The sequence below is a fragment of the Chrysemys picta genome, chromosome 2, assembly GCF_011386835.1.
Source record: "Chrysemys picta bellii isolate R12L10 chromosome 2, ASM1138683v2, whole genome shotgun sequence".
NCBI classification, from domain to species: domain Eukaryota; kingdom Metazoa; phylum Chordata; order Testudines; family Emydidae; genus Chrysemys; species Chrysemys picta.
Window position 1 is genome coordinate 24,383,780 of NC_088792.1, and position 23,591 is coordinate 24,407,370.

General features: G+C 40.0%; 1 protein-coding gene across 24 annotated transcripts in view; it reads right to left on the reverse strand.

Annotated features, from left to right (window-relative positions):
* The window catches only part of DIP2C (disco interacting protein 2 homolog C), a 472,758-nt gene that overhangs the window by 41,912 nt on the left and 407,255 nt on the right, over positions 1–23,591 (reverse strand). For 15 of the 24 annotated variants that reach the window (XR_010598212.1, XR_010598210.1, XR_006176568.2 and 12 more), the window contains 7 exons: positions 21,451–21,562; positions 21,210–21,319; positions 20,793–20,923; positions 11,523–11,691; positions 9,319–9,489; positions 1,423–1,452; positions 786–830 (listed from right to left, as the gene is read on the reverse strand). Coding sequence is in view for 19 of the 24 variants with exons in the window: in XM_005308091.5 (XP_005308148.1) it covers positions 786–830; positions 1,423–1,452; positions 9,319–9,489; positions 11,523–11,691; positions 20,793–20,923; positions 21,210–21,319; positions 21,451–21,562 (768 nt within the window). In the remaining 5 variants the exon portion in view is untranslated. The other 9 variants (XR_010598211.1, XM_005308090.5, XM_005308089.5 and 6 more) reach the window with 4 other exon arrangements.

Genomic DNA, 23,591 nt, shown 5'->3' on the forward strand with positions numbered 1-23,591 from the left:
TTCAAATAATTGTACTAATTAAATGTCAACATAAGCTTTTTTGCTTCTAAAAGGTTGACTATTCAGCACATTGATACATACAAAAATATATTCAATGTTTTGTCATATAAAGGAATGCTGAAATTGCTGCGGAGACACAGTTTAATGGTAAAAGCACGTGGTCAGGAATGTGAAACATGATTTGCTAAGAATCTTCCACACATGCAACAGAGCATATATTTAAAGCTAAAGATATTAAAAGGTAGCACACATGACATGAACTGATATGGATTGAAGATCTATAAGCAATTATTCTGTTCCTTATCAGCTTTCCACTTTATATTTTTACTATCCATTTGGTGTCATAATATTCAGTTACTCTGGTAACAGCAGACTGTTTTTACAGTGGTTTTATACTCTGCAATGATTTTTCCCTTATCCAAGTGCTTAAACTCATCACCATGTATAATCTGAATTTCCTATTTCTAGTGATCTTTTCTTTGCTACATACTCCACTCCACAGCCAGGTAGAAAGCTAGAACAACTGCACAACTTTGTTTTGGAACAATGGAATTTTGGAAATTCTGTTCTAAGCAGCTTATTGTTTTGAACACCAAATAATAGTTACAGGACCTTCTGTATCAGTTACTTAGGTTTTCAAGGAATATTACAGACCATCAAACCACAGTGTCTGTCCTCTAGCCACTTTAAGATATACAATACAATGTAATTCTTAGAAATGGACATATTAGAGCCAAGAGAATTAAAACCAATTTGCTGTTTTAAGTTTCTACTGCAATGCTTACTGGTAGTTCCACAATTTGTTCAGCACTGAAAACTGTGATGATGTTCTACAGGTAAACAATTTCCATACCAAAAGGAGAAAAGACATTACTAACAATTAATATTTACAATACAGACACTGATCAGTAACCCACCACCAAGATAGTCAAAGAGAAACAGCGCTGCACATGCACGTTAGCCTCTTTAGCTTGTAATAATACAAAATACAAGATACAACATCCTAGCTAGCCATTAAAGATGTGATTTTCCATCTACTGATAAACTCAGCAGTGTAACAGACTAGTGCTGAGTGGAGAGCTTAGTTCAAGTATAGATGAATGTGGAAAAAAAACCTAAAAAACCTGTTACCCTTAATTAAAAAAAAAAATAGAATGTAACCAATTTGTAAAATAATGGAAACAGGTTAGTTAGAAAATTAAAGACAACCATCATGGCAATAGTTATTTTCAGTGTGAATGAAATAATAACTATAGCCAGCTAACTTTTCATGAATCCTGCATCCAGACAGAACTGTACTGGACTTGTTCATAATCACACAGAAAGAATCTGATAATCCTCAAATCTCCAGACTCAATTTCTAGTCTGTCCCACTGTTGGAAGCTGATAGGTGGGTATTTAGGGAACGTGAAAATCCCCTACCTGCTCGGCCAGCTTCCCCAGCCTGTGAGGCTATAGCAGCAGGAATAGCAGGGATGAGGGAGAGAAGGAAAGAAAGTAACACAAGACAAAAATAATAACGACATATGGGAATGAAGGGTGGGAGGGGAAAAAAAAGAGAGGAAATGCAAAAAGCGGGGAGTAAAATAAAAAGAAAAACAATGTCAAATACAGGAATCTTACAAATTAACTATTTTACCATTAAAGGTTTAAAAAAAAAGTAAAAAAATGAGGTGTCGATATTTTAGTAGAGCAACAGAAGAGACAGCAACAGACTGTTAACCTTAGACAAACAGACTTAAGTGATTTTAGGACACTGCAGACAATGTTAGTAGACAATTTAGGTTAAGCACGCTATCTTTCATTTGTAAGTGTAAGTAAATATTATAGACTCACTATTTTAAATGCACATACATTGAAACAGGGGCTCCAAGTTTGCCATTACTCTAACAAATAAAGGCTGTTAGTGATTACTTTTCCCCCCTAAAAGCAGTAAGTATCTCTGGGTTTTGTTTTGTTTTTGGCAAAATTAGTTGGCAATGGAGGAAAAAAGGATACTTACACATTTTTCACACAGATTAACCTGCTCATAGGGTAGAATAAAATCAAGTCTTCTTGTATAGTCTGATTTCTACATGTTCAAAACTAATTATGTAACTCGGTACTACAAAACTCCTTCATTCTTTGTCCACAAACCCTGGAATGCAGGGTGTGAAGCAGTAAAAGTAAATACTAATAAAAAGCAAATAGTTCAACATCAAGATTCAACATTACAGTGAAGTAACAATAAAAAATACAGTGATGATTATTCCTCTGTTACTAAGCCTGTTGTTTCAGACACTCTGGTGATGTAGCAACCACTCACTGTGCTGGCATGTGGAAAACCTAAACTCCGAAGGGCAGCATGGGACTTGACCTATGATCGGTGAAGTTAGACAATTCCAGGTGCACTGCTTTAATAAAAATATTAGTACTCACAGAACTAGACTGTCAACTCCTTAGCCTATAGGAAATTGCCATAGCAACAGCTAAAAATTGGTATATTTTGAATGAAGGGAAAGAGGGAGCAATTTTAAATAGGACATGTTTGTATATTACATTGCTGCCTGAGAATAGCCATATAGATAATAATGTGCAAGTTTCACCATATACTATAAAACTGCAACTAAGCATGAGACCAGCTTAAGCGCAGTAAGTCCATGACCAAACGTATATACCAATGCAAAAATGTAACACTCCAATTTCAGAGTTGACTTCTAAAAATACCCTTAACTGACCTCATATGAGCTCAATGGACAACATTTAATTTTCAACACTGTCCTCTAATTCTGTGGACACATGTAAATCTGGTAGTTAGATGACTTTGCTACCCACCCACTGTGCCCATTGAATTAGAGGGTGGGTTGAGATCTGGCTGAAACATTAACCCTGTGTATACAAATTCACTTAGTGTGAAACTTTAACTCTTGATTAGAAACAACAAGATATATTTTATAGATTCTTCTTTATAGTGGTCATACAAAGCCAGCAAGCATATCCTTTCTTGTGTCTGATGTTTAGAAGAAGAAAAAAAAAACACTCATGTAGGGATAAATCTTTCCCTCTGAGACGTATGTGCCTAACTTCTATTGAAGTCAGGGACAATTGTGTATGTACAATATTGCCAACCACAAGTGTTTAAAAGTCATGAATTAGGCAACAAAAAAATCATGAGATTTTCAAAAGGTAAGTGCTGGGTTCTTTTAATTTGCCTTCTGGTGTGGGCGCCTTTAGGGTTCACATTTTCAGGCTGCTCTGGAACCATGAGACTTAAAAATTTACTTTTTCATGAATATCTGAGAATCTCACGTAACTCTTGGTTTATGTTGAAAAGTTATACCGCCATAGCTATGTTGGTTAGGGGTATGACAATACCACACATCTGACCAACATAGCTATGCAAACAAACCTTCCAGTGTAGATGCAGCTATGTCAACAGAAGAGGGCTTCTGTTGACATAGCTAATGTCATTTGGGGATGTGTTGTCATGTGTTTCTACCCCAACAGAAAACCTCCTATACTGACATAGGCTCGCTATTATAGACGTAGCCTAACATAATTGTAGCCGATGAAGATTTAAGAAAGTCACTCTATATCATGACTCACCAGAAAATCTCGAGATTTGGCAACACTATCTGAAGGATTTGTACTACATATGCAAGTACAAAATCATACATGCCAAGAATTTACTACCATTTGAAGAAATATACATAAAAAATGAATAGTTCTCTATCAGAGCGGTTCTAGTTCTCTAAAAGCCACCCCACATTATTCCTGGTGTAGGAGATCCTCAAAAGTGTGATCTTTTACTAAGGCAAAAGATACAAACAAGCATTGTCTCCTAAAATATTTTACTAATAGAATTCTCAGTCAAAGCAATTAATATGTAGGTGTTAACTGGAGTGAAGCATCAATACACAGTTTTCCTCAACTAAAAAAAACTAAATAAAGAGTTGAGTAACTTTTCTAATTATAGTGCAACAAAAATGTACTTGATCATTTTCTTTCAAAGGAGCAAATGTGGCTGAAGGCATTTTCTTCTCCAGTGGAGGTTAATAACAAAGTGATTCTCTGGAAAAAAGATTTTATCTCAAGGATAATTAAGCATGGGAGTTGAAATTTGAACTTCAATGCCTTTTTGTGCCACTCCTTCTCCCCCCACTAAAAACTTAATAAATAAATTCCAAGTATTTAAATGAAAGCTAGCCTACAAAGCTAAAAATTCTGGAGGAGCATCTCTGCCTTGGTAATAGCTCATCCCTACTTTTCTATTTCTTTAGAGAATACTAAGGAAATTGTACATGAGAAGTAAAATATGCTATATCCAATCTACTTATCTCAGAAATACCTTTACCAAATACCTATCTGACTTTTAGTAATAAGGTGCTAGATTTGTAAAGGCATTTAGGTGCCTACAATTTTCAAAAATACCTATCTGTATCTTTAGGTGCCTCAACACCTTAGTGACATACGGTAATTCTATCTAAAATTAGCCAGAAGGAATATATTCAGCATCAGTGTATTAGTCCCATAATATTCCATATGGTGGAATACTAAGATTACCATTAGTTTACTAGTATAAAACTGTTTTGTATCAAGGGGATTATTAGGATGCCTGCCTTTTCCAAGTATATATTCATAAAATAAGATTGATAAACATGCTCCAAAATTCGTTATTTCTTCTTTACATAACGCCTCACTTTAAAGGAAAAAATAGAAGGAGCTTGTTCAAAAAATCAGAGCACTTTTTAGGTAAAATGCTTGTGTCCTTCATTTGTCACTAGTCTGAAAGAGGAAAAATTAAAGAAACTAGCAATTCCAAGATAACTAGATGAACAACGTAGAACTATTTACAGAACAGCATTGCCCTGTTGCTGAAGACTGCTTCCAGAATACGTGTGTTATTCACTCAGTGACTTCTAGCAAAAGCACACACACTGTGCATTCCCTATATGAACATAAACATAGGATATGCTCAGCCCCTCAAGACCCTCTAATGAGACCCTTTGGAATAATCAATCTATAGGATCTTCTATTGATGGAATTAAAGTAAAAGAGGAATAAGAGATTGAATCCAAGTCAAATAAAAAGGTAACTCACTCTGAAGACAATCAGGATAGGCCTCTCTCTGGAGAAGTGGCAAATGGTGAGCACTAACACCTCTTGATAAAGATAACACCTAGGTGCAAATTTTAGGAGGGACCTCAAATGGGTCTGATGACCAGCCTTATGGAAAGAAAGGTTTCAATGACTATATATTGATAGATGTCAATAATTCCTCCATCTTCTTTCATATAATGATTACAAGGTAGGAGGGAGGATTACACCAATTGTAAGAATAAATACAAAGACAGATCCCACTGGCTCAGAAATGTACAAAAGCATTTTTCTGAAGCACAGCATTAAGACCCCAGCAAACAAGGACCACTTCCTGAATATGCTGAAGAGATGCTAATTTAAAGAACCTTGCTGAGAAAGGATTAAGACCCAGCCTGCTCTTCAACCTGCCATCCGGAAACAGAATACTCTCTTCAGTCAAGACACCTGCACACTACAAGTCATAGGAACTGCTATACTGAATCAGAACAGTAGTCCACCTTTCCCAGAATCCAGTCTTTGATGGTCGACAGTACCAGCCGCTTTAAAGGAAGCAACGCTGCCAAATATTCCAGAGGATTTTGGCATTATTACATTTTCTATTGAAAGGCCATATATTGCAGTTACTTTTATAAATAACGACTCCACTATTAATTCAAAACGCACTTGACATCTTCCTTGCTTAAATGCTTTAAGAGCCATTCTGCCCCTAAGAGTGATTTACAGAGCAATGTTACAAGCGTAGACTACTTCAAAACAGCGACTAAGCAGTTTTCTACTCAAAGCTATTTTAAAAAAAAATCATGTACATACTTTTAATTCCTCCTATGGATTGAGGTGCCTGCTGTTAAACTATTCAAGCACACCCAAAGATCTCTGCCAACCTCAGTAGCCACATCAGTTCTCTCCTGGATGTTAATGGGCTGGGCTTGCCTCTTATTTTGTGCTGACACAGCTTAAATCTGCAGTCAAAATCGTTAACAAATATTCACTTGAGGGGTGATCCCGTCTCAAGAACTGTTCTATAATTTTGTGCATTCACAGAACTCCCAAGGGCTGAGTTTCGGTCAGGAAGCCAACATACATACATGTTCAAGTTAAAAAAGTACCCCAAATAAAATTCAGTATTGATCTGGTTCTCAAGTGATGGGATATGCCTACCATTTCTCTGGGTTAATCTGGGCTTCCATACACATTAGGTTCAATGATATTTTTGGAGTTTGACTGAAGGCCTAAACTATAGAACTGGTCAGTGTCCTCCCAACTCATTTGCTGCTTTTAGTGCCAGTATGGTCTTACTGAAGTGCCTTGTATACCAAGTGAGGCAGCCACCAACAGCATGATGTCAAACTCCCTGGGGACTGGTGCAAGCCTGAAAGGAAGGTCTCCATTAGTGGCAAGTGAAGCCTCCCAGCTTACAAAGGGAAGCTTGTCCTTGTTTTCTACAATGCCCTTCATGGTCTGTTCTCATATGCATCAGAGCACAGAGTGAACTCAAGCAAAGCTTTGAAAGACAGTCTCAGGGATGGAGCTGCAGGGACTGAAGGGCCACTAACCTCATGTACTTGAGAAATTTTAGTGGACACTTAAAGCAGTCTGCCATGACAGCAATGCTATAATTTTCCTGAGCTATGTCTCCCACCTCCACCTCCTCCCACACAAAAGGAAATCCTGCAGCCATTTCAAAGTCGAAAGCGATGTAGGAAGCATAACCAACAGACTGTTGTTACTAAGTGGCTAGTTCATCTGATTCTCCTTTGTTTTCTTGACTAGGGAATTCCTAGGTTACTTTTTATGGGAAAGGAAGTGTTCTGGATCTACCTGCACAGTAGGTATCTATAGTACCTATATAGTCCCTGACATGCAGCTTTTAAACTTTGGATGTATTCATGGCGAGGGGGTAAACTAAGCCCTATTTGTTAAATGGAACTAACTATCAGCTCTCCAAAAGAAAGCAGGCTGAGGATCTCTTTGATGTGAGTTTCCCAGGATGAAGTTGTTGTTGTTTTTTAAATGAAAATTTTGATTACTTGTTTCATTAGGTTTTTCTATCTCCCTTACAGTTACAGGTATTTGTGAGAGAGCAAGAAACAATTTCTCCGCAAGGGTACAGAACTCCTTCAACAGGAAAGATCCCAAAGTCTAGAAACTTAAGTCAATATTTATTAAGTGAAATAGGTCATGCAGATGTCTGAGTTCACAACATTAACACGAACGTTTCTAAACACAACTACTGTTTGAGTCCAAGATCTTACATGTATTAAGCAGAAGGGACATTCATTCTAAAAGGATTCAGGTACAGTGTATTGCTTTTAGGAGTGCAAGAGATTTGCTTGAACTTTTACATGCCGGGAGACTATTTATGACAGTAATTAGAGAATGCTGAATTAGAAGAGGGCTACCTCCAGATCAAAGAATGACTTTTCATCTTACTCAGCTGACGATAGCTTTGCCATATATTCAATAGTGATCATTAAAATCACCATCTAATTTAACTCTGGGCTGAAGGGATATTAGGTTACATGAGAGGTAGAGAAGTGGCTCAACTCCTGTATTCATTTTCTGTTGACATGTTGCAGTAGTGAGGTCATTTTAGACCAACGTCTGATGAAAGCCTTGATTATTCAGTTCCCCGCAACAGGCCGGGGCAAAGTTGGGGATAAGGCACAGAAGCAGTGGTCTGTGATGGGCTGATCACCTATACTTGTGAAGTGTTTTTGGATGGCCTTGCTTGTAAAACAAAGTGCTATAAAAATAATGAGTAGCAGAAGAGGGAGGCAAGTGCATTATTCGCAGTACTTCTGCTCAGATGTGTCTTTGGCTTCCATATTTGAGCAAGGGTTTTGCTACTATCCATGAAGAGATCCCCAACATGGAGCAGTGGTAGGTACAAGAGCTAAAAAGGTACAATAGCCTTTGCTGGATGTATGTGGGTTATACTTACAGATGGGGGGGACTGAAGGCTGCAAACAGTAACCCTGAAAAAGACTTAGTGGACATGGCCGATAGCCAACTCCCAATAGGCCTAACGTGATCCTTGAACTAGTGGAGTAGAAGGTTATATTACTCTATATATGGCACTGGAGAGATGCTGCTGGTGTCCAGCTCTGTTATCCAGACTTGGAAGGAATATTGAAAAATGGAAAGGATTCAAGGAAGAGCCATAAGCATGAGAGGTGGACTAGAAAACATGCCTTACAGCAGAAGAGCTCCATCTATTTAGCTCATCAAAGAGAAGGGTTAGGAGGTGGCTTGGTAAGTTTAAATACCTAAAGTGGAAAAGATCTGATAGTAGAAGGCTAGCATACAAAAGCATAACACGATCCAATCGCTGAATTTAAAGCTAGACAAATTCAAACTGGAAATAAAAAATAAAATAGAAAAATTGTGCCGTAACACTAAGGATAATTAAATACTAGAACATGTTATTAAGGAGTATGGTAAATTCTCCATTACTTGGACTCTTTAAATCAAAATTGGATGTCTGTCTAAAAAGATGTGGTTGTACTAAAGCACAAGTTATTGGGCTGGATACAGGAATCAACAGGTGAAGATCTAAGATCTGTGTTATAAAGGAAATCAGACTAGATGATGACAGTGTTCCTTTCTGTCCTTTAAATCTATTAATCAACAAAGCTGAATGCCTGAAGCAGAGAATGCAAGATAAATCCCAGGTTCTCCCTGGAGACTCATCTGATGAATGGGTCAAATTGGAAATACACAAACGCCTCATATGGTGACAGCTGAGTCGGAAAGATTAGTTTTTCACTGTGCGACCTATATATTGTATGCAGAAATTATTTATCTGATTAAAGTAAGTAACTATTCTACACAAAGCAGGAAGCTACTTTGTTTTAAAGTACATAAAGAAAGCACTTGGAAGCAGGGATATGCACTACATGAATAAATTCCAACTAGTTTTGTTTTAGAGTATTGAGAGTACAAGTTGTATCATTCTGATACACTTCGCTGAATTACAGCACATCTGGGGCAGAATAAATGCTATGAATGTATTGTGAAGGATGAACAGTGTTCATTGACAAATGCAGAAGTGTATTACTTGCATATGAAAGAAGAACATTAAGTAACAGATGGATTTGCTCAATATGCTTAAAGAACAATTAAGCAATCGACCAACATGAAACATGATGAAACCTCCCATGCTTGACAAGAAAATTGCTCATTGATAACCATTTTCTTAGTACTAGCAGGTGTACAAATTTAAGGCATGGAAAGTCTTACCTGCAAACATATAGCCAGGTTAACTCTACAGCCAAACGATGTGCTAACAGCCCGTGGATGGAGACCCAGGTCTTTAAATAATTTTGAAAATGACTGAGTGAGAGCTATTCGGGGCCGTTCTTCTGCCACGACGACACATGTCCGTACACGTGAGAGGTCCAGTCCCCTTCCCTAGGAAGAAGTTATAATGTAGTGAAAGCTATAGTTAATTAATTTTGAAACTGTGCATCAAAACATGTGTTAAACAAATTGTGAAACAAAACATGAACACAAGAATATAGGATTATAATACTCCGATTCCAGCCTTTCATGGAAGCTGGATGGCCAACTGACACATTTATGGCTTATATAGAACAGATCTACTTGCTTGGAATTTCTTCCCTAGCATTTAGAAGGAAATGGATCACAAAAAAGTTCTAGAGGGAAAATATGCTAGTATCAAGTAACAGCTCAGGACTGCAATGACCAGTGAACTGGAAGAGTTAACTGTCCTAGGAAAAAACTGACTGGAGAATTATTAAAGACATAAGGGAGGGGAGACAGTGTACACACCCTGAGTTCTACCTAACAGGTTTTCAACAGAATAATGGGAATTCTGAATCATTAAAGGAAGGTCTGACATTTCACAGCTAGTTGCATGTGAGCGGCTATAAAAACACTGATATTAGAAATGTTACAAGTTTTACATATACAAATTTCTGCATTTGTTATAATTTATTGAAATTGGAAGAAATTTAAGAGCAATGTAAACAAATCAAACAAAATAAGTCTCTGTTGTAGTGGTTGATACTGCTTAGACTTTATATCGTGCAGCATTTCCCAATCTAGGGTGGGGCAAAGGGTGCTAGAATAGTTGGAGTGAGGAAAATAGGACAGAGGAATGAATCAATGTGTTCCCTAGATACATTAAGACACAATCCAAAGAGGTTACTGGGTCTGCCAATATCACACACAGCAGGTTGCTCCTTGAAAGCCACCTATCTTCTACCTCCCAGTTCCCGTAGTGGCCTTAACATACAGGGCTGTTGACTCAGGCACCAGCCCACCCTCCTGAGCTTCTTTCTCTGCTCTCATGGCACTCAGCTTAGCCATGGGTCGTACCAATGGCAGCTCTCCCATCAGCATGAGAGTGAGATTTCAGCTTCCAGTTGTTGGACAAAGGGGAGCAGCAGGGAAGAAGAGTCAACAAAAAATATGTGAAAGAACAAACTTTAAAAAAAATAATGTAAAGAGAAACAAGAAAAAACCCAGAAAACAGACAAAAGGGGGGAAAAGGGAGAAAGTGAACAGAAAGAAGGCGCGACAACAGCAAGTGTGTCAGAACACATTTGGAAGACAACATGGTAGGGGCACCTATTTGTCAATCCATTTGGGCTTGGGTTTCTACTAAAAGGTGGGAACTGTTCTAGGCAAGCTGTAAGCCTGAATCACTATAAGATGCATCTATAGGATAAGGATAAGGTCTAATGGGGGGAAAAAAAATGGAGATGGAAGGAAGAAAGTATTTAAGCACAAAAACACTGTCTGGCTCCAAGCTCCTCTGCTTCACATTTACACCTTCCTAAATTACGTTAATTCTGAAAAAGATATATAGCTGTCAGTAAACGAAGGCAGTTACTGACATCTGATAAGTTAAACCCTTTTGCAACTGAAGAGAAAAAAATAGATCTTTTAAAAGCAGTTACAGTTAGTTAGAGAACTGGCTACAGAATGCATAGCAAAACATTTATCAGGTTCATAACAAAAGCATCAGTATATCCCAGACCCCAAGTTGAAAAAGATTAGAGCATTTCTGAGTGCTCTAATGTGTCAAAACCAAACAAATATTTAACATATTTATTAGAGTAAGTTATACATACAATATGCAAGTTGGCTAATACACACAATTCTGACTTTTACAACCCTAGCAACCGGCGACATATTTGGGCTGTACAATAAACACAAATCTTAAAGATTTGGAAAGCCTCAAGGAATAAACTTATCGAAGAACCTCACAATCTGGAAAAGGGCTAGGGAGCAGCAGGTGGCAAAAGCTAATATATAGCCTTTGGCAAGGAATTATACTGGCTGTATTGAAGATTTCCTTACCCTCTGATTATCTTCTCCTCAATGGATGGATTTAACACACGCTTATTGAGCAGAGAACATTCCTAACCGCTATACAAATGAAATGTCACACTATGAAGAAAAATGGAATTCCTCACCTTCAGTGATTCTGTTTGTGAACCGAGTCCCTTGGTACAAAGCTCCATGACTGAATAGGAACAAAAAGTGTCTCTCACTTTGTACTGACTCACAGCTAGAAGCCATAGAGCAGGATTGGTCTCCAATTCTGAGGGAGGAATCAGAATAGACTGGTGTCCTGAATAAACGCTGCAAAAATATAAGATGTGTTAACATAGACTAGAATTCTGTAGATGAGATGATCGCAAACTAAAAAGGGTATTTTCACTTAAGTGTAAACTTTAACATCAAGTATTAGGCACAACATGTTTACATCTCACTAACACTGCACAGTTGTCACAGCTTTATGTTAAGGGCTAAATTCTGCCCTTTGTTGCATCCATATAATACAAGTGAAGTCAGTGCAAATGTAGGCAGAACCTAATCCTGAATTACTAAAACCTACAAAATACAGGTGGCCCTTACTGCTAGAAATGCATGGAAGAGCACACAGCTACCTGGGTTAGTAGCATGTAAAATACGCACTGGCTGATAAAGGTTTATGGTTGGTTATTACCATTTAAACATTACTTAAACAGAAAATACAATACCTTCTACTCACCAAGGAACTGACCCCACTCCCATGGAAATAAACAGGAGCTTTGCCATCATTTTCAAAGGACCAGGATCAGGCCCCAAATTAAAAGTAAATTATGCCTTTAAAATTTTCTTCATAAAATGTTATGAACTTTTAAAAATGAAATGCCATAGCTCTATTTATTGTATATAGAATATTGTATATTGGCTCCCCAGCTATACTGAGATGAAGACACTTGGAAATGTCCCCAAAACAGAAACTTATGCCAAAGGTGCAGCACTAATTGTTGCAGTATCATCACTGACAACTTCTTCCTCAGAAGTGTTTCCTATATTGACCGTTCTCTCCTGTGTGCCCTGTGACTATCAGACAGGCAGATTTCCCCATCAATTTTACAGTTCTTCCTCACACATCTTAATCTGTGATTTGTGCATCTTTCAGCTTTGACATGTCACAACAGAATACAATAAAAGACGAAAATCGGAAAGGTTCTTACAAAGGGTAAGTTTAGAGGCAGTCAGCTCCAGGAGACACTCAATGCTGATAAGGGGGAGAGCACTAGTGCTGGAAGGCATGTTTAGCCCTTTGGAGACCAGAGGAGATTCTAGCTCCTCTGAAACTTGAAAATCCTTCAGTACCACAAACTTTCCCAGTACCAAGAGGGGGTAAGATATAAATTCCATGTGAGAGCAGAGAGCATCGAGGCTGACGGTGTCAACATGCCCAGTACTGACAAACTCTGTGCTGAAGTGAGAAGCATCAAGGAAATCAGTGCCAATAAGGCTGGTAGCATAAGAGCTGGTGCTGAAATAACCGCTAGTAGTTTGGCATCCCAGGATAGTACCAAAGCCTTGGTACTGTGCTCCCTCAGAGCTCCCAGGGTACCTGATTTGTGACAAGGGATCTTCTTAAAATGGTAGTGTTGAGGTGAGTTGGACCTCTTAGTGGAAATGCCCATCAGGGATCTGTCCCTGGCTTTCCCAGAGGAGTGTTGATCTTTTGTGGATTTAATTTTAACAGTCCTACCAGAGTCTGAATCTGAAATAACTATCAAAGATGGAACCCAGAAGCTACTGGATCCAGAATTCACAGAGATACTTCTGGACTGCAATGGAACTTTTCCAGTGGGGTCTGCCCTTTCCAGATCAGAAGCTAGACACATAGAGCAATCAAACATTCTAACATGTCTCCCTCGCCTTTAAGGACTTATACACCGAACATTTCCTGAGTATATAAGCTTTCCCAAGACAAAACAAAGCATTTGGTGAGTCCATCATTAATCAAAATTGCTGCCTTGCAGGTGGGGCAATACTTGAAGCTGGGTGACTTGTGATGGGACACCACTAAGCTGTGGTGTTGGGAAATAGATCCGAGTGAGGAAAGAAGACATAATATGGAAGGTAAAAACTTCCCGAAACCATTAAGAACTATCAAAAAAATTGCCAACAGGCAACTCTTTACTGTCTAACACTAATCTGTACACAATTCACAACAACAGATAAGAAAACAGGATATGTCAAGACATGGATACCAAGGAACTGCGTCTCGCAGGTGAGAAGGACTGGAGCGGTAGATGGGTTTGCTCTGCCCCTTTTGCCCTTGGTATGGGAGCACAAAGGCACTCAGGGCAAAGAACACTTCTGGACAACAGACTGAAACGGTGCCTCTCCTACCCCCCACTTACTTCATTGCCTGCTTTCAGGCACTCTAGTTCAAAAGTTTTGGCCAGTCTTTATCTTGTGTGTAACAGACAGACAGAGAGAGGAGGGAGCTGCCCTGCACAAAGGGAATTCTTCACTGGCCTTCTCTGAGCCTGTGGCTGTCTTCCTTAGTTATGCCAGGAGAATTCTCCTCCTCTCTTGATAGGGTGGCCAGGTGCTCAGTTTTTGACTGGAAAGTCCAGTCAAAAAGGGGACCTGACAGTGTCCGGTCAGATCTACTGACCAGACACGGAAAGACCTGTTACTGCAGGCGGGGGAGGCACCAAGTCATCACCCGCGCCAGCTACTACTCAGCCGGGGCCACCTCCTACCTGCATCAGGCAGCTGCAGCTCCCAGCAGCGGTTCTGCAGCGAGTCCCTCCAGACCCGGGCGGGGGAGAGAGGGGAATAGCAGTGAGCAACCAGGGCAGGGGGGGAAGAGGAGCGACTGGGGAGTGGGTCCTGGAAGGAGGAGGCAGGGCAGGGACAGGTCCTCGAGGGGAAGAAGTGTTTTTTAAATATTACAAAGTTGGCAACCTTATCTCCTGATCTGGGACTTTTAGGGCTCCTTTATGATGCTGCAGCCCTTTTATTCGCCATAAAGGGGCTGGGGCAAGAATTTCACCCCAATGCTTATCTTCAAGTTAGGCCACAAAATGTAGTAGATGAAAATAGTCCCTCTCCTGCTGCAGTTTGGAAAGTTGCAATTCCACCCCTTGAAGCTATTGTTTCTTGTTCACTTCCTCCACAGCTATATCCATTTGTTTAAGAGGAAACTTTGCAGGATCTCACTTTTGCTGTAGAAGTTACTTGATCAATTACTCCAGTTGCCCATTCAGGGCTGACAGGAAGTGCGCAAGAAGAAAGCAGCTCTCATTGCACTTCCAAAACAAACATTCATATCATAACTCCATTATTGGAATACATAAATTGTATTCCAGGGACAGGCAAACTTTTTGAGGGCCACATCGGATTTCCGAAATTGTATGGAGGGCCGGCTAGGCATGGCCCGTCCCCCGTCCCCTATCCGACCCCCCCTGCTTCTTGCCCCCTGACGCCCCCCCGGGGACTCCTGCCCCATCCAATCCCCTGTCCCTTGATGGCCTCCCCAGGACTGCTGTCCCATCCAACCACCCCTTCTCCCTGTCCCCTGACCTCCCCCGGAACCCCTGCCCCTGACTGCCCCCTGCTGCCCCATCCAACCCCCCCCTCTCTTTCCTGACTGCCCCCCCGGGACACCTGCCCCCATTCAACCCCTCTGTTCCCTACCCTCTGACTGCCCCACCCCCTATCCACACCCCGCCCCCTGACCACCACGCCAAACTCACCTGCCCTCTATCCAACCCCCCCTGCTCCCTGGAGCACCGGGAGCCAGCCATGCCACCACGCAGCACAGAGCACCGGGTCAGGCAAGAGCTCGCAGCCCTGCCACCCAGAGCATTGCACCGGCGGTGCAGTGAGCCGAGGTTCTGGGGGAGGAGAAACAGCAAGGGTGGGGCAGGGGCTAGCCTCCCGGGCCAGGAGCTCAGAGGCCGGGCAGCAGGGTCCCGCCGTAGTTTGCCCATCTCTGCTGTATTCGCTGAATGTGGTCTTAGTGGACTGGAAAAATACAGTTCTTATGGTCCTGATTTGCAATTTAAATCCATTCCTGTACCCAAATGGCAATGAAGTGCATCTCTAGCACTGTAGAACTGGACTAAAACATTGTTACTGACCTGCACTAGCAGAGTCTCAGTTTTAGAAAATTAACTATTATATCATTTTGGTTTATCAACACACACACACACACACACACTCTCTCTCTCTCTCTCTTCCGTATTTTGATAATTAAAGCAGAATTACTAGAGGGCTTAGCTTAGTTTAGCTAACACAAAATACAGGAAAAATTTCATATCTGCTTTATCCTCTGTTTCTGTTTTAAATTCAACCGTTCTTAACATGGAGTGTAATAGGCTCTACTCCAATAAATGGTGGTCTACACATTAGGACAGGGATATCTTAAGTTCAGAAAGTAGTTTAATGGGATTTAGTGTTGATTTTATATTTGGAGAAAAGTGTTTGCTTTTTAAAAAACTATTATAACTTAGAGATTTAAAAATGCAATGCAAAACAAAATAGTAGGGTCAGCTTCTCAGAATGGAAGGCAAGAGTTGCAAAGGAAAATATGAAATAAATAAATCAATAAACCACATCATGAATTCCCCCACGAAAAAGTAAGCACAAACAGCTAAAAAGAAGAGCTTTTGGATTAGAGAACTCACATAGGCCTGATGACTCTGCTGCCATGCCTAGGATGCATCATTCTGTGACAAAGATCCCAAGGAAACCCTGCTGGAGTATGCAGCCAGTTTATAGAGAAGCTGGTAAATCCCATTTTTAAGAATGTATTGCTCTGCTTTGCAAGGTTTCTTTTTGTTATTATTTTATACTCTTTAGGACATAAAATAAAACAAACTTTGCAAAACCATGCAATATACTCCAGACTTACCAATGGGCTGGCTCCAGTGGGCTTTCCTTAATAGCTTTGACGTCACAGAATATTGCATTCTGGGGCGTCACAGCAAAGCAGGGCAGCATAACTTCTAAGAACCTACGATGGGGAAAAGAGGTTAGTTTTTGGTTGTTTGTAGAATGAATACCTCTTTTGGCCTAGTTAATGGAGCTATTAAATATGCATAGCTGAAGTGACTGAATTCAAAATGTTAAGTTGCGTTTCTTATTTCAGAGACTGCATAAAGGAGCCCATTTTCTCTGCGTGCTCTGTATCCAATATGAATTGCTACCATTTGCAGCCCCTTAACCTTAAAAAATAAAGACAGTAGGAGCTGACCACAAATCTCTATGTTAGAATAGCAAGTGGTAGTGTAGTTAATGGCAACAACAATAGACTGTACAATCTGTATATTTAATTTTACATCCAGATATCCCCCAGAAGCAAAGGGTGGCATGTTAAAAGTAACAATCACCTTTTGACACGTAAGGGTAGGTCTACACTTACTTCCTGGTTCGGCGGCAGGCAATCGATCTTCTGGAATCGATTTATCGCGTCTTGTCTAGACGCGATAAATTGATCCCGGATCGATCCCGGAAGTGCTTGCCGTAGATGCCGGTACTCCAGCTCGGCGAGAGGAGTACGCGGCATCGACGGGGGAGCCTGCCTGCCGCGTCTGGACCCGCGGTAAGTTCGGACTAAGGTACTTCGAATTCAGCTACGTTATTAACGTAGCTGAATTTGCGTACCTTAGTCCGAAGTGGGGGGTTAGTGTGAACCAGGCCTAAGTTACAAAGAGTAAACTGCATGCTTAAAGAGCTGTGCAGTGCTTCTACAGAGCATCCTAAAAATGACATTCACTCCTAACAACTAGTATGAGATGGAAGTCAAGTCTGCGCAGCAAAATGAACCACACTGGTTTCTCAGGTCAGCTGTCTACATATAACATAGACATAATCTATTAGAGCTGATTATGAATTTTTGGATCAAAATGTTTGACAGAAAATGTGGTTTCCAAAAGAAAAATCAACGTTTTCTGCAGGAAAACATCAATTTTGCTGACACCGTTCAATGGCCCATCAGGGAAACTGAAGCAAAGTCAGTATGGCAAATCCCAAAAGCTCAGACCCCGAAAATCATGAGGTTTTTTAAGAGTAGAGAGAGGTTATACTGCACTTCTTCTTTTTCATTTTTGAAGTCCCCCTGCCCACTGTGTGCATGTCAAGTCCCAAATTTGTAGGGTATGCTGATTTTGGCTCTCAGTGGACGATCCAACTGAGATCAAATTACAGAGCTTTATATAAAATGCTGCCCTAATTATGCAGAGCTTCCAGCTTCTCCCCAAACTAGACTCTAATAATTATTTCTGTGTTCTGTCTTCAGCCCCAAATCGGCCTCTCCCCCAACCTTTCAGTTAATTAAGCAGCCTCTCCGGCCCCACATCAACTGTGCACAGCCAGCCATACATAATTCCTGTTCTCACATGTGTTCCCAGCTCCTAGAATCACAGAATATCAGGGTTGGAAGGGACCTCAGGAGGTCATCTAGTCCAACCCCCTGCTCAAAGCAGGACCAATCACTAAATCATCCCAGCCAGGGCTTTGTCAAGCCTGACCTTAAAAACCTCTACGGAAGGAAATTCCACCACCTCCCTAGATAACCCATTCCAGTGCTTCACCACCCTCCTAGTGAAAAAGTTTTTCCTAATATCCAACCTAGACCTCCCCACTGCAACTTGAGACCATTACTCCTTGTTCTGTCTTCTGTGCACCTCTGCTCCTTCTGGAGCTGTAGGATGTCTTCACCTCCCTTCCAGGTGTGGAGTGGCAGCTGAGGCAGGATCCTTTTCTCCTTCCCAACCCTAGTGTTGCAGTGATGGAGAGACTGACCCATTTGTCACAAGATGAAAGGGAAGGAGGAAGCACAGCTGCCCTGAGCTGCTGGGCTCTTTCCACTTTCTGTAACCTTCCCCCTTGTGAAAATGGTATTAGCTGCTCCTTTCCCCACAGTCCTGAATCCAAATTCTCTCAGGACCAGAAGGGCAGGCAGGGAGGAGCATCTGATTGGTTGCTCTTCCCTAAAAAGGCAGGCAAGTGGGGAAGGCAGCCAATTAGAGGGGGGTTTCCTCTAGGCAAGACTGAAACTTACATGAGGGTTGGAGCTACTCATGTATTGAAAGACTGGCTCCAACACAGGCCAAAAATCACAATACTCCTGAGAGTTAACAGCACTGGGAAGTATTTCCTTTTTGGTCAGGTCAACGTTAATCTGCGTCTCTTTGAGCTGACATGGTGTCTCATGGAAGTTGTAATTTTCATCTGTCCCCCTTATCCTGGCCCCATGGTCCAGCTGTATCTCCCTATTTTGTACTGCAGTCTCCCGCTGCCTGAGCCACTATGGTATATCCTGGGAGATGCAGTTTGGACAGGGAGAATAAAGGCACAAGGCACACATGAACTACAACTCCCATGAGGAACTGTGATGGTTCACATGGACACAGATTAATGTTGAGGTGACTCAATATTCAACGTTTTGGAGTCGGAATGTCAAAATATTTAGTTTCAACAGAAAGTAGGCAAACAAAATGTTTCAACAATTCCAAGGCTACACTTTTTATGAACTTTTTGTTTGGCAAAAAAGTTAAAATAATTTGAAGTTCTGTACCAATTGGGATGAAAACAAGATGTTGAAATATCAAAATTTCCTGCAAAATGATTTTTCTTCAGCTCTAGCCCCTTTGTAGACCTTGAAATAAGAGATCAGAGCAATTATCATTTAAACCAACAAATACACTGGATCCCGTAAAAGAAAGAAAAGAAAAACCACACACACAAAAAGACTAGGCTAGGATAACATTTTAAGGTATGGACCTTAAGAGTGCAGCCATGGCAGCGCAAGCTGCAGGATGATCTAGCTGCCTCGAGTACGTGCTAGGACTTGGACTTCTGCGGTTACACTCTTTTTTTGACAGGTTTCAGGTTTTTTTGAATGCTAGCTTGAGGACAGCAAGTGTGAGTGTCTCTCCTTGAGTTGGGAATCACACCCACAGCTCCAAGCAAAGACATGTCCTATTTGGGAATGGCAGTGGCCTGAACTAAAGGAACTGTTTCAGCTTACATTTAGCCCAAGATTTGCATTTTGTAAAAACAAGCTTGTTAAAGGCAAGACTCAACAAAAATTGTTTCTACACTTTGTTTTTAAACAAACAAGGTTTGTTGAAACCAAAATGCTGCCACTCTAAAAACCTGAAAGCGAAAGTGACTCATTGATTTTTCATTGTCCAAGCTCAGATAAATGCCTTCTGTTGCTTTATACCAGAACAGTTAATGTTACAGTACTATAAAGATTCCCAGTGTATCAGTTCCAGATTATAATATAGTAATTGCAACACTCTTAAATCAGAACAAATCATTTTTAAAAAATATTTTCCAATTGCTGTTTTTTCCCAAAAGGTTAATAAGAGAACTATCTCTGAGGCTGTAAGTGGATCTTATGCTAAGATAACGTGCTTGAAGTCTAACAAGCACATGGTTTATGCATCTCATAAATCATAATTATCTGGTGCAAGACAAGTCCCTGTACCGTTAACTTTTATTTATTTATTTTTTACTGCTCCAAGCATCTAAACAAAGTGTTGATTCCAATAGGATGTTCACTTTTAATTATAATTTCAATAAAAACATTTTGTAAGACTATATCATTTGTAATGCCTTAAGTTACCTTAATTTCAGCACGGTTTTAAAACAGTTACACTGCACTTTCAGTGAAATGTGTCAAAACATAATAATTCTAGGCTCTATCATTTCTTACTAAAGAATGATTCCAGCTACTTTTTCATAGATCTTCCCTGTACCATGTTTTCAATTTTCTTCTATAAAGTTTTTCATTTACATCTACCTACATGTCTTAAAGTAAAGCTAAAAGTTACTGAGAATGCTTTTACTGCCACATTACACCATCCCTAGAGTACAGAAATCCACAAAACTGTTAACTAAGTTATAAACACCCCACTAACTACTGCTAATAAAATTTCAACGTTTTTTGTGAAAATATTTTGCTGCTTTTCAGCCAGCTTTATTATTGCCAATCAAAAATCTCTCTATTATCAAATGCATCTTTATGTACCTTTAAAATTCAAAATTAAATAGGTCCCAAATGGAGACGTCCTAAAATGCTCCAAGGAAAACTTGTGCTTACAAAATAGAAAGACAAGATGACAGCACCTTCTCAATGAAATTCCATTGGAGTACTATCTCTCAGTAAATAAATCTAACAAGAGCCTATCAATAGATGACTCATAAGCAGAGGGAAGGAGGGCAAGTGAGAAACTCTAAATATCTGAAACCACATCTGAGTAGAATGAAATGTATTCTCTACATATCTTCTGGCAATTTCAATTGCCTGTGTTAGTTACAAAGGTATTAATTGTTTTCCACCATCTTCCCATTACTCAAGTCAGCTTGCTCTTTTGTTTTATGGTACAATGGAAATGAGATTTTAAAAGTCTGAAGAGAAATCTCACCTGCAGAGGCACCAGAGGACAAACCCAAGTCCACAGTAAGGGTCCAAACAGATAGCTACTTCTCTAGAGGGGTAAAGCTCACACTGCAGCTTAATAGAACGACAAAAGGCACTAGTGGCTGCATGGGACATCTGGAAGACAAGGCAGTAATTAAAATGATAAACTATGCTATTCTGCAGGTTCATTCCCAAACCACTGCCATTCCTTAAATCAGTAAGAGGAACTTGTGTTAAAACAACACAAGTAAATAGGTTTTAGTTCCCTGTGCGTTTTCATCACTAACATACCCTGTAATTCTTAAACACCACAAAATTTTTTAGAATCTTCCAGACTACAATGAAATATGATTGTATATGTGCCCAAATTGTTTGGTTACATACATGACAAGAACATTTGTTTTTAGTGTAAAATTCCTACCTTTACCCCAGCTAGCATTCCAGTTGTGGACACACTAAAATCAAGATAAGCCAGTGTGTCAGGGTTAGAAGGTTTGTAGATTTGAGCAGGCCGCTTCTTTGGCAAGTCATCTAGAATAAATAAAAAAATGAAAACGTGCATCTTATTTTAATGACAGGCAGTTCGCTGCATGAATCTCTAAACCATGACAAGTTCAACTGTAAAACAAGACAGGGCAGCTCTAGCTTTAATACTAACTTACCTGTATCTAGTACAGGAGGCCACGTTCTGACATCCACTGCTGCTGCCGCCTCTCGTGACCGTAACAATTTACATATTAATTGTGTAGTCATTAAACAGGCAGAGCGACTCACCTGGGAGTTCAACAAAAAGAAGGAAACAGAACACTAATTACTTCACATGTAAAACTGAGTAAGACCATGATTTATATTACAACAGGGTATGTATGTATGTAAGTTTACCAGTCTTATATCCTGTGATTAGGAGACAGGAACATATGTTAAAAAAGGCAGACCTCTGAAATTTCAGCGGGTATACAGGACTTTTACAAGACTAAGTAATAATTGCACTTTGCAGCAAATTGTTACATTGAAATTAATGGTGCATTAATAGGGAAAAATCACACTTTTTCCTACACATCATCATCCTGGGAAACCTGTAGTGAAGGTTATGACAAGAATATTCCCTAAGTGAAGGCAATACATGTTTGTTTATACGAATATTTTAATAAAATGAAAACCCAACTTTACATTTGCAATGCTCCAGTGGTTTCACCATATTAAATCAATAACTGTGTGCTAGCCACATATCCATTTCTCCACTAAATCAAACAAATAGGATTTGCTGCAGGACCACGAGAGACTTAACACGGGCTCCATTTCAGAGAGTTCTGGTATTTCAAACAGTAGCTCTAGAGCAGTTATTTCTCAAGTGACAAAGTCAGTTTAGCAGCTCCTCTTTGCCTACACTTGATTTTAGGCTCTAGAGGATTTTAGATTTACATATGTTGGAGGATTCTCTGTGTTTGAGAATGGGCAGTTATTTTACCAAATACATTACATAAAGAAAACGTGATACTGTTTGAACAATATTTAATATAGTGTATTTATACAAAAGCTCAAATACATTACTGAACATTTTAAACCACAGCACAGAAACAATGTAAAACACTTTTCCTTTCTTTCCCACTCTTTGAGGGTCTGTGAAGAGAAGTCAAGTAAGTGAAAGCATTCCTAATGAATGTATTCTTTGTGGAATCTCAGCCACTTTTGGTTCCACTGCACCTTAAGCTGTTAGCCCCAACACCTGTGCAAAGTAATAACCATTCAGTGCACTACTGTCAATACTGTTAGCAGAACTGATATCCTTATTCAGGCCTCCAGCATGCAGAAAAAGGCAACTGAAAAATCCCAAACTGAGGATGACTCACTGTGAGTTACTCTAGCACTGAACTTAGTACAAATACTTTCCCATTTCGGTCCCAAAGAGACAGTTTGGATCATTTAACTGGAACATTTAACTCCCACCTTTTGTCAACATGAGGAAATCAATCCTTGAACCCCACATTTTCAGCCTCATATGCAAAAAGCTCTACCACGTGAGCTGAGGAAATTAGCAGCTATCAGCAGTAATCATACTGATCACACCAGTGGCTCTCAACCTTTCCAGACTACTGTACCCCTTTCAGGAGTCTGATTTCTCTTGTGCACCCCCAAGTTTCACCTCACTTAGAAATTACTTGCTTACAAAATCAGACATAAAAATACAAAAAAGTGTCACAGCACACTATTACTGAAAAATTGCTTCCTTTCTTATGTTTAACCATATAATTATAAAAGAAATCAATTGAAATATAAATACTGTACTTACATTTCAGTGTGTAGTATACAGAGCAGTATAAACAAGTCCTTGCCTGTACAAAATTTTAGTTTGTGCTGACTTCGCTAGCGCTTTTCATGTAGCCTGTTGTAAAACCGGGCTAATAACTAGATGAGTTGATGTACCTCCTGGAAGACCCCTGCGTACCCCAGGCGTAGATGTATGACTGGGTGAGAAGCACTGCAGCACACTACGTCCCAGGGCTGACAACATGTGCATGTGGGACAGGGAGGAACAGACTCCACGTTATAGACTCCTCCACCTCCTAAGATCTCATGAACTCTCTCTGTGGACACTTAGTGAAGATCAGGCTCAGAGTGGAGAAGGGTGGCGGCAGGGCTCCTGACAGTATCGCTCACTCACAACATGTAACATGGTATCCCAAGCCAAGATAATGTTCACTCACTCAGTACTACCTTGTATAGGCTGGGCCAAAGTGTAAGCATTGAATGAGGGAAAATAGAATGGCAGCTGGGTATTTCAGGAACCATGTTATGTTAGCCA